The sequence below is a fragment of the Schistocerca serialis genome, chromosome 1 (assembly GCF_023864345.2).
Source record: "Schistocerca serialis cubense isolate TAMUIC-IGC-003099 chromosome 1, iqSchSeri2.2, whole genome shotgun sequence".
NCBI classification, from domain to species: domain Eukaryota; kingdom Metazoa; phylum Arthropoda; class Insecta; order Orthoptera; family Acrididae; genus Schistocerca; species Schistocerca serialis.
Window position 1 is genome coordinate 766,309,353 of NC_064638.1, and position 12,100 is coordinate 766,321,452.

The 12,100-nt window shown below is 38.5% G+C and overlaps 1 protein-coding gene across 2 annotated transcripts in view; it reads left to right on the forward strand.

Moving 5' to 3' along the window:
• LOC126482366 (germinal-center associated nuclear protein-like) overlaps positions 1 to 12,100 on the forward strand; it is a 166,238-nt gene that overhangs the window by 62,575 nt on the left and 91,563 nt on the right. For both annotated transcript variants that reach the window (XM_050106455.1, XM_050106462.1), the window contains exon 7: positions 9,290 to 9,490. In XM_050106455.1, the coding sequence (XP_049962412.1) occupies positions 9,290 to 9,490 (201 nt within the window). The remainder of the gene's footprint in view (positions 1 to 9,289; positions 9,491 to 12,100) is intronic.

Here is a 12,100-nt window from a genome sequence, read left to right on the forward strand (position 1 = left end):
GTTTCAAGCACTAGTATTAAACAAGAAACCTAGGTATATACTATAACCACCTAGGCATCACTCCCAAAGGGACCATGAAGACAAAATTAGACTAATTACAGTGCACAAAGTGGCATTTAAGCACCAATCCAGATAACCGAGTGCATTAAAGTGCCCACTTCTGGTACATGAGGAGGCTTGCTGGCCCCGATCAAATCCACCATGTGGTTTAATGATGGGATCCTGTGAACTGTTCAATCTGGATGTGGTTTTTGGCAGTTTTCCACATCTTCTTAGATAAATACCTGGCTGGTTCTCATGTCCTGCATTAGTACAATATGCACAAACACTTTGAAAATTGAAGTCACATTTGAACGTGCAGTTACACTAGATGTAGACAGAAACAGTACACATATTCCTTCCGAAGGAGGGTGGGGAGGTTGTAACTTTAAAATGCTGTTGACAGTGGCAACCCTGTTGTAATAATAGTCTGTATACAGGTATGGGGATGTATCACATTAATCCCGACCCAGCGTTGGCTAGTTGAGTGACACCACACAGGAATGGAAAGAGGCATTCAAGCAGTCATTCTTCTCATGCTCCATGCAAAATTGGAACAGGAAGGTACCCTAATATGTGGTGCAATGGGTAATACCTTCTGGTATTCATTTTGCAGTGATTTACAGCGTGCTCATGTCAATGTAACTAGCAAACTGTTTTTCTACGTGGCCACGTACCCTTTTTGTGTTGCATGAAAACATGGGCATATTTAAGACAGTTAGAACTTCTTTAATGTTAGATTTTGCATGAGATTGAAAAACATTTCATTTATTACCATTATTTGAATGGCATTCAGTCAGTTACTATGTTTTGGTTGGGGGTCATCTGTTCCCATCGGAAAGCTATTCTGTATGCACATTTCATAGTTTTATCAATACTAGTCCATGATTTTCTAACTTATTTTAGCATATGCCAATTATTGTTTTCACATTCTAACATTTTGACGACATGAGAAGTGTGCAAAACTGGATTGCATTCACAATTCAAACCTCACTCTCATCAGTTGACTTATGTTATGTATGTAGCCAATCCTTTTCTCTGGATAATTAGCTACATCGATCTCCCAAAAGCTTCTTCTCTGAAGACAATCTCTGGTTATAGGAATTTATTTGACTGTTTCTCTACTCTTGAAATATTTGGGTACTCGCAGAATACTTTCAGTTCAGTTACGATATATTTTCAACTTTCACAGGGAACAACTTTACCATTTGTGGTACAAACATTTAAACTTCTGCAAATCAACTTAGTCATCAAACATTAGACTCAATTAACCACATTCATAATTGCATTGGTGTGACAACCAAATAATTCATGAACATCACATGCGTCTTGCCTCGTTCAGAGCTAAGACATGAAGTAAGTTAAAAGTCTGTAGTCAGTTGTTCGTTTGTCTTTTTACAATAATCTTATTCACTAACACAGCAAAGAATAGCTTATAATTACTCCATGTTCTTTCATACAGCGTCTGTGCCGCTAGCGGCTAACACTTGCCGTTGTCAGTGGACCGCCACTCGTACAGTCTTCTCATAACAAACTTCCAGTCTGCACAGAGAAACAAGTGGCGCAGTAGATACGCTTCCACTCTCCCACTTATATCTAGAATATCATGTGTTAAAGACAGTAGAAGGACAAATGGTTGTAGAATTAACGTGGAAATTCTCGAAGCACTACATATCCCTCCCCTCAGCTCGAACATTCGGTATTTCATACATAATAACCACGTACATTAATATCACATAGGATAACACTTCATTTTCCAACAACACATCTTTTTCTTTCAATAACCGTAAATAGTCATGTTCTTATTACCTAGTCATTCCGTTTTTCCAATTTGTACAATTATAAAATGTGAACCTTTCAATCCATGTTGGAGTTAGCTCTTTCAATATTTAAAATCAAGATGACCCAAATTGTTCTGTTTTCTGCTTTTTTTCCAATCATAAATTCCAGGTGTTCATGACCTATGAGTAATCTACTGTTTGTTCCCACTTTCTGTACTACCTTTTCTAAGTATGTACTTATTTATTACTCATTGTAGTTTGGAGGAACTCTGGGTAAAATGAAAGTGTTCCTCCCCCCCCCCCCCCCACCCTCCACCCCCCCCTTTCCTTCCTTTTTTGACACTTGGAAACATAAAATGTAATAAGACTGGTGATGCATAGAATTCAAACTTACCAGACTAATTCCTATAAAACGTGTGACTTCTGTCACGATACTGTCCTTTTCCCCTTTAGGAACATTACCTATCCCTCACCTGTGAGTTGACCCTATGAATGCACTCCCTCCTTCCCTTTAGATAGGTACGCCCTCTTAATTCCTATGCTCCTATGGTACAGGTCAATCCCCTTCTTGGTGCTCCTGTCCGCACGGTATAGTTCAGCATTTCTTAGGTCTACCTATCTGCCTTTTATATTCAATAAATGCTGGGTCTCGCCCCCGCCCTTTATTCTTCCCGAGTAGGTCTCGTGGTTAATTGCCGTAGTATACATCTTTATGTACACTATCATTAAATATTCTCTGGTAAAGTTACACATCTATTTTACACCTCAACTCCACTTTCTAATACTCCATCTAATGCCCTAGAGTCCTCTTCAACTCCTCGTTTTTACCATAAATGTAGATACTATGTCTACACATATTGTTCAACTCTTAGTTGATGCTATGTCTACCTGTATTGACCAACTCTTAGTAGATACTATGTCTACACATAATGATCAAGGCCCACTACTTTATATATCACCTGAGCATTTACTACCCTGTTTTTTCTCAGATGGTTATTACAATTAACTCCAATTTGGCTTATCACTGTTTTATAATTATTACACCAGCTCTCCTGCCCCTGTCTCTCTAGGCATATGATTTGATTTCTACCCTTCTTTCCTTATGTACCTGTATTTATGTGAAGAGGCGAAGAAGAAGAAAAAAAAAAGTAGAAATGTCACGTACAAAAACAATATAATGTGTGCATCTACCCAGATGTACATATATATTTATTCCCCTACCTTCCTTGGCAGTTCTGACATCAATCCAGGTTGCTAATTTGTAATTTTAGAGTTTGTATTTAAGTGTATCTTTGTGTGTATGTTGATATGTGTTTGTGCAGCCTGATTCTTTGGCCTACTTATATGAAATAAGTTGTAGGTTATCGAAAACCACGGAAAATAAGGACTTCTGTAATAGAAGTAGTTGAATATGGAGAGAGAGAAAGATATATAGGTACTCAAATGAGAAGTAAGAAAGAAGAAAGTAGAAATGGTTGCTAAGATCGAAGAAGTGAAAGAAGATAGCCCCAAAGACAGGAAACCTTTCCCACCCTCCTTCCCCAGGATCCATACCTCGCCGGTACTTGAGTGAGAAGCCGGAGGAGGTATGGTATTAATCGTCTCCTCCTGGATGGGAATCCTCACCTTCACCCTTGAGGTCCCCAAACAAAATCTTAGTAACACGTATAAGACGGCAAACGGTGAATAATCGGTCACACTTATTTGCGAGGGTCGTTTGGTAGGTGCGGTGTATGTTCCGTGTTAGCACTGATTTGTCTATTGGTGGAAATCATGATTTAGTCTGTAGTACCCACCCTTTCCAAAACTAATACAACAAACCCTCCCCTTTACATCACATTTCATAAAAGGTATAAGATATTCTATACCAAATAAAATATTATACACTACTATCCTATAGTTGTTTAGTTATTCAGTTTATACTATATTTTATACACACATAAAATACTATGTTCAGTTTACGTCATCCCAATATCGCTCTGTTTGAATAGTACCATGATATTATTTTTCCATTAATACTATATTCTCTTTGTGTCATTTCTTGTTTAGAGATCACTGTTTTTCCATGATTCTCTTAAGTCTATTATTGTTCTGTCATATTCAGTTTTCTGTACGCTAAAATTATAGGATAGTTTAAGAATTCATTAATAGATAACAGAATAGTTTAAGATTTGAAGAGAATTCAGTGTAGAAAAACTAAGTTTGAAGAAACACCAAACACCTCGGGATCCAACTTACATTGGTAGCATTCCTGCAGGCAGATCCCATGGATCTGACCTTACCCTCACTTGAGCAAGTGCAAACCAGTACTTCTCATTAAACTACTTCTGAAAATCTTCCCAAAAGGAAAAGTTTTCAATGTTTACTGTACTCCATTCTGAGGCTTCTCCTAATAGATACCCCATCGCAATTCGATCTTTTTTGAAGCTTCCTAAGTCTTGGACAAAGCTTGATTGAATCTTTTCAAAAAATGAGTAGGGTATACTTTCCCATTTGGCTTAAACTTAGGAAACTGCTTAGATAACCCTGAATTTGATCCCCATTGTAAATCTGTCATTACTTCACTAGTTTATACTACATTAGGAAAAGTCACCCTATTTTCCACTTTGTCCTGTGTAAGTTTGAATTCTTTCCATCTACATTTCTCTTAGTGTAACTAAGTTCGGAAGATAAAATTGGAGACACATTGTCGGACGTTACTCTTGTGGCAACTTTTCTGTCAATCATCTCTTCTACATGTTCCCCCAGATTACTGATATTTATTATGTCTGAAGTGGCTAGTTTCTCTTTAAAATTTCTTTGCAAATTGTCAACTTGAGCGTTAATGCCTAAAATTTGCGGTTTTACTATAGGAATTTGTTTGTCACGTTTCTCAATACTTCCCTTTAAAGTGTGTAATCTTTGTTTTACAGCATCAGATGTAAGAATACCTACACTGTGTAATGATCCTAATTTTTCGCTAAATTCAGACTCTACACTATTACATTTATCTTCAATATCGAATTCTAACTTATTTGCTAAATCTTGGAATTGATTAGTCTGTGTCTGATGAAAGTCAGTGAACAGCTGATTGACATAACTACTTAATTCACCTTTAAAATCAATTTTAAAAAATTCCACTTTAGTGGTTAAAATGTCAAATTCATTTTTCAAATTTCCCATGCCTTCACACATCTGGCTAAATTGCTTATTTTGTTCATCTACTTTTGCACTTAGCAATTCTAAAGTTTTATTCTGAACATCCAGTCTATTATTTACTCGAGTATTCATTGTGTCCAATTTAAGACTTAGTTCCTGTCTTGAAGCCGCTGAATCTGCACACTGGGCTTTAATTAAATTCACTACTTCAGACCAGTCTAGCACCTCCTTACTCTCTTTAATAGCCATGGCTGGTTCTGAAGTTTCTCCTAGTTGCTGTTCTTGATCCATAACTTTACAGGTTCTAGACCTTGTGAGCATTAAAAAAATTCTACACTACTTATAATGTCTACAGTAATACAGTCTTTCAAAAGTTCCTTCAACTTTATACTCAATTATTGTTTTACGCTCACCTGGCGTAGAGTTCTAGGCTGTGCCGGTTAGCAGATGTGTATTCATCACCAGTGGACAGCACTGTTTTCGGCGGCGTCAAATGTTGGTTTCAGCGTTGACGTTGACGAGTGGATGTGGAGTAGCCACCAGTGAGCAGCACCTGGTGTCCGCGTCGGTCGCGATGTGTGTGTGAGATCTGTGTACTCTCCACACCAAATCTGTTTAGTCGAAGTACTCTTGGCGTAACTCTTCTTAATCTAAAATGTTGAAATCTGCTCTCCGTTCCTTTGACGTTATTACTTTCCTAAGTCTTTTACTGTGTTGCATTCACAACTTCCTTCCATTTGGTTTCTTGGACTCAACCAATTACTCAAAACAGTTCTTTAATCTTGTTATGCCTGGTTGCTATGGCAATTCAAAATATCTTCTTCCCGTTTCTGTCTTGAAATTCTCGTTTTCTTCAAGACCTGTCACGGTTGCCACATTCTAACGTTTTGATGACATGAGGAGCTGTGCGAAACTGGATTGCATTCAAATTCACACCTCATTCCCGTCAGTTGACTTATGTGATGTGTTTAGCCGATCCTCTTCTCTGGATAATCAGCTACATCGATCTCCCGAAAGCTTCTTCTCTGAAGACTATCGCTGGTTATAAGAGTTTATTTGACTATTTCTCTACTCTTGAAATATTTGGGTACTCGCAGAATACTTTCAGTTCAATTACGATATATTTTCAACTTTCACAGGAAACAACTTTACCATTTCTCATACAAACATTTAAAGTTCTGCAAATCAACATAGACATCAAACATTAGACTCAATTAAACACATTCATAATTGCATTGGTGTGACAACCAAATAATTCGTGAACATCACATGCGTCTTGCCTTGTTCCGAGGTGCGTCATGAAGTAAGTTAAAAGTCTGTAGTCAGTTGTTCGTTTGTCTTTTTACAATAATCTCATTCACTAACACAGCAAAGAATAGCTTATAATTACTCCATGTTCTTTCACACAGCATCTGTGGCACTAGCGGCTAACATTTGTCGTCGTCAGTGGACTGCCACTCTTACAGTCTTCTCTTAGCAAACTTCCAACCTGCACACACAAACAGGTGGTGCAGTTGATACACCTCCACTGTCCCACTTATATCTGAAATATCATGTGTTCAAGACATCTCCATTTCTTGTTATCACTTAAATTTTATCTGTTTACTTTGATGTTCATAGCATTGCCAGTTTATCAGATAAACATAGGGTTTGTTTTGTCTCCAGAATATTTCTTCCCACTATCACTGAATGAGATGGCGTATTGGTGCGACAATACACTGCCATTTGGTAGGATGTTGGTCTAATCTCTCTATTCTACAAAGAGCTAGATTTTCCATAGTTTCCTTAAATTGCTTACACCAAACACAGAGACGATGCCTTTGAAAAGAACACTGTCAATTTCTTGACCCATCTTTATCCGTATCCAACCTTGTGCTCCACCTGTAATTATGTCACTGTTGAGAGAACATTAAGACCCTAACCTTCCGTCACACTGTCCTTGATGTTATGTCTGTTCATTGTCATCGAGAGAAAAATGCAATGAAATTATTGAAGAACACTAAGAGAGTGAGTAAAAAGAATCAGATAAGTAATAATGTAAAAAGTGCACAAGCAGCAAATTCTTCCAAAGAGATAGATGAAAATATAATTAACTGAAAGAGGCAGTAGGAATGTGAGATGACTGAGATGCAATGAGCAACTGAATGAGAGGTAGCTGCCATGTAAGAGGGAAACTGAATGGAATAGTTCTTTGTCACAGATGAGTGGGATATGGTTAGACTTCATACTGGGTCTTGGTAGAATAGTCAAGAATAGCATATGAGGGCATTTGTTTGCTGCCAGATAGTGGATGGACAGCACTTTACAGCTCTGCAATTGACCTGTATCTACAGAAAGGCAATACAATGTCCCATGGTGCATGAATAGTGTCAAGATGCTGTGAGCAAACAACTATGTAGATGAAGGTGTATGCTTAGTGCCCCAGATCAACTGATCTCAAAACTATTGTACACATTATAGGATGTTACTGAGCAATGTGTGCACACTCTGGCCCCAGCTTTGATCAGTATCAATGAACAGTGGTTGAGTGGTCATGGGTCAGGATGGCACCTCAACATTTTTGGTGTCTCATGATGAGCAAGCCATGACACATTACCATTGTCAGAGAGAAAGAAGTTTTACACACTTCTAGGTAGCTGTCTCTAATTCAACTTCTCATGGGTGCATAATTTGCGCGCAAAATTATAATTAAGCAAATTTAATGAGATACTATTTTATCATAAAAGGAAATATATCACCTTCAGCTTTCTTAAGTTTCTCACTGGGAGCAGTGGTGTCAAAAACCATAATTGTGATAGTCTTTTTTTGTGCCTATCTGTGACTCAGCATCTCTGCTACATGGTGAGTAGCCACTTTCCTTCTCATAATATTGTTACATTCCACCCTGGATTTTCCATTGTTTGGAAATTGTTATAGGTTACATTTAAAGATATCCCATAACATATTTTTCTGTTCATGCAGCTGTATACAAAATGTGATTTACATACAAATTCTGCTGGTGTGGTAATACTTAGGGAAACACAATCTGATTGTCACATAAGGAGGATACGAGGGTCGTTCAATAAGTAATGCCCCACGTTTTTTTTTTGAAAAAAGCCATTAATATACATAGACAAACATCCTTGTTGGTGCTTCACATTTGATGTTTGTTCTGTGCGCCGGTGAAGTTTCAAACCATTCTGGCATATAGCAGAGCCATAGTACAGTGTCATAATGGTATCTACAAATGACTCATGTTGCAAGCAGTGTGCTGTTGTTGAATTCTTGTGTACAGAAAAAGAAACTGTGATGAAAATCCTTAAACATTTGTGTGCGGTGTATGGTGATGATGCAGTTGATAGAAGTACAGTTGGGCGATGGGTAAAAATATTACAGCCTCAGGAAATGCAGAAACAGAGCTCCATGATCAGCCATGCTAGGGGCGTCCTGTCACAACCACTGTTCCAGACACGCTGAATCATGCGGATGCCATTATGTGTGCCAACTGGCGCATCACAACTCACCAATAGGCTCTACAGTTGTTGGTCATCGTTGGCTGTTTGTCTTCAAGGACCGAGTCTTGGATCTTCAAATAGGTGCTCATGATGGGTTCAACGAATGCTCACAGCAGACCACAAGATTCAAAGACCTAGCACACTCAGACTTCCATCTCTTTGGGCCGCTTAAAGATTCTCTTTGGGGAACAAGCTTTGAAGATGATGAAAGTGTCAGTAATGCAGTGAAAACAGGATAAGAGTTTTTACCAGCAGGAAATACATGCTCTTCTACAATTTTGGCATATGGCCATAGAATGTGATGGAGACTACGTAGATAAATAGGACATGGACAACACATGTTGATGTGTATTGTCACCAAATTCTGACTCTTAACAATAAATATGTTCTGAGAAAAAAATGTCAGGCATTACTTATTGAATGACCCTCCTACATAGTCAATATGTGTAATCAGTGAAATTTTAATCAACTTGTCAATCGGAGACAGCAGATAACTGCATATTTGAGAGTAGGATAGCATTCGATGCTATGATGATGGAGCAACTGAGGTAGCTACTGCGTACATCAGAAGGAAGGAAAGGAAATTTAGATTGAGAGGCAAACTCTTACTTTAGAACATATGTAAGCAAGTTGACTTCTCTGAAAAATAGTTAATTTTTCAAGTTAGATGTTTCACACTATGCCAAACACAAATGCAGCTGCAAAACATCACCAGCCAAATATTCTTTTGCTCATCCACAGTAAGCAGTAACATTAACAATGCCTACTATAATTTTATAATTTGTTTTCTTGATATTTCATTGTACTTTTTTTCTTTTCCTTCATTTTTGAACATAGAATCCCAAGACTATTATTCATCTATATAATGCAGCAATTGATAGACTGCTGTTTGCTTGTCTGGATGAGGATCTCTTAGAATACTCATTTGGACCACCAGAATTTGAGGATCATTTAGATGATCCCTCACAGCACGCAAGTGGATTCCAAGTGTGCCCAAAGTACTGGGGATCTCCACACTACTGCAAATTTTTGTTTGATGTAAGTTGAACAGTATTTGTGGTTTGCTCTTTATTATTTAACTGTTTGAAATAATTACAGTTATTCGGATTGTGATGTGCTGGAAATAGAAATAAAGATTTTGAAGACAAACAAAAAGAAATATTCTGTGCTCACAGAAATGTAGCTATGGCATTTAAATGAAGGCTTGCCCAATGTTTTAACTAATATTATGTTGAATGTAATGCATTTTTAAGCTTTTGTGGATCATATGTCTTCCGTTCTTAGTTAACATTGATGAGACTTTAAATGCTGGAAAGCAGCTATTTCATACTCTAAGTTGCATGATGTGCCAGCAAGAAGGAACTGTCTTTTAACTCGTAGTCTCAATATGTACACTATGTGATCAAAAGTATCTGGACACCTGGTTGAAAATGACTTACACATTTGTGGTGCCCTCCATCAGTAATGCTGGAATTCAATATGGTATTAGCCCACCCTTAGCCTTGATGACAGCCTCCACTCTTCCAGGCATATGTTCAGTCTGATGCTGGAAGGTTTCTTGGGGAATGACAGCCCACTCTTCACAGAGTGCTGCACTGAGGAGAGTTATTGATGTTGGTCGGTGAGGCCAGGCACGAAGTCAGCATTCCAAAACATCCCAAAGCTGTTCTGTAGGATCCAGGTCAGAACTCTGTGTAGGCTAGTCCATTACAGGGATTTTATTGTCGTGTAACCACTCTGCCACAGGCCGTGCATTATTATGAACAGGTGCTTGATCATGATGAAAGATGCAGTCACCATCCCCGAATTGCTCTTCAACAGTTAGCAGCAAGAAGGTATTTAAAACATCAATGTAGGTCTGTGCTGTGATAGTGCAGTGCAATGCAAAACAACAAGGGGTGCAAGCCCCCTCCATGAAAAATACGACCACACCATAACACCACCACCTCCGAATTTTCGTGTTGGCACTACACACACTGGCAGATGATGTTCACCAGGGATTCACCATATGCACACCTTGCCATTGGATTGCAACATGGTGTACAGTGATTTGTCACTCCACTTAATGTTTTTCCACTGTTCAATCATCCAGTGTTTACTCTCCTTACACCAAGCAAGGTGACATTTGCTATTTACCAGCGTGATGTGTGGCTTACGAGCAGCCGCTCGACCATGAAATCCAAGTTTTTTCATCTCCTGCCTAACCGTCATAGTACTTGCAGTGGATCCTGATGCAGTTTGGAATTCCTGTGTGATGATCTGGATAGATGTCTGCCTATTACACATCATGACCCTCTTCAACTGTCGGCAGTCTCTGTCAGTCATCAGACAAGGTTGGCCTGTACGCTTTTGTGCTGTACGTGTCCCTTCACGTTTCCACTTGACTATCACATCGGGAACAGTTGATCTAGGGATGTTTAGGAATGTGGAAATCTCGCATACAGACATATGACGCAAGTGACACCCAATCACCTGACCACATTTTAAGTCTGTGAGTTCCGCGGAGTGCCCCATTCTGCTCTCTCACAATGTCTAATGAGTACTGAGGTCGCTGATATGGAGTACCTGGCAGTAGATGGCAATGCAATGCACCTAATATGAGAAACGTATGTTTTTGGAGGTGTCCGGATACTTTTGATCACATAGTGTATGTCTAAGGAAGGCCATAAAGTCAAGCACTGTCTAAATTTTTAAAACTGCTGTACTATGTATGTATATTTAATTTATGTCAATTAGGCAAATATACACAGTGTGTCCCAGTTCTGTTAGGACTGCTCATATGATATTTCGAACTCTAATGCTCCCTCATTGTGACTTGTGGTTTTACGATCCTTGTAGTTTCAGCAACAGCCATGTAGAAGGTCAAAGTGCTAACATCGTTGCAGTAGGTGTCCTGTCTGCGAATGTATGTGTCTGACATTTGTCGGAAAATGATGGTGGAGCAGCGAGGCAACATTAAGTTTTGTGTTTGTGGGTGAGAACTTGCTGAATTTGATCTGAATTCTTAGAAGCTGGTTCCTGGTTGCTCATCCATGGCAGTGTCCCAGCCCACAAGGTGAAGATTGTGTGCAATTTTTGGACAGCATACGGATCACAGTCCTGGATCAGCTGCTGTATTCACTGCTAAATACAGTTCCGAAAAAGCACTATAGTTACTATTTCAGAACACTTTTAAAACAATTTCAGCTGTGTATTGATTCAGTGGGAGACTGTAATCTATTAATCCATGACTTCCATTTTTCATAGCCACAGTCCTAATGGATCTGGGATACATGGTGTAAATGCTACAGTTGTCTGGCACAGTTACATGTTTCCTAGAAATCTCTGAAATTTTGATTTCTAAGTTTTACAGTAGATGAAAAATATTCATTAAACAGACTTGGGATTTCATACTGACTTTCTATGAAATTCCCATGTTAGTTAATGTGGAGAGTGTTAAATAACTCCCGTTTTGCAATTATAAAATTTTTGTCATAAGAATAAAATAATGAAATTAAAGGTCTAAACAAACCAAAAATCATATTATTTTTTTCTAATTTAATGTTTATGGGAAAATTATTCTACTTCTAATAACTTTTGACTTTGGGGCAATTCTTTTTACTCCCCCCCCCCCCCCCCCTCCCAACGCCCACCTCTCCCTTCCCTCTG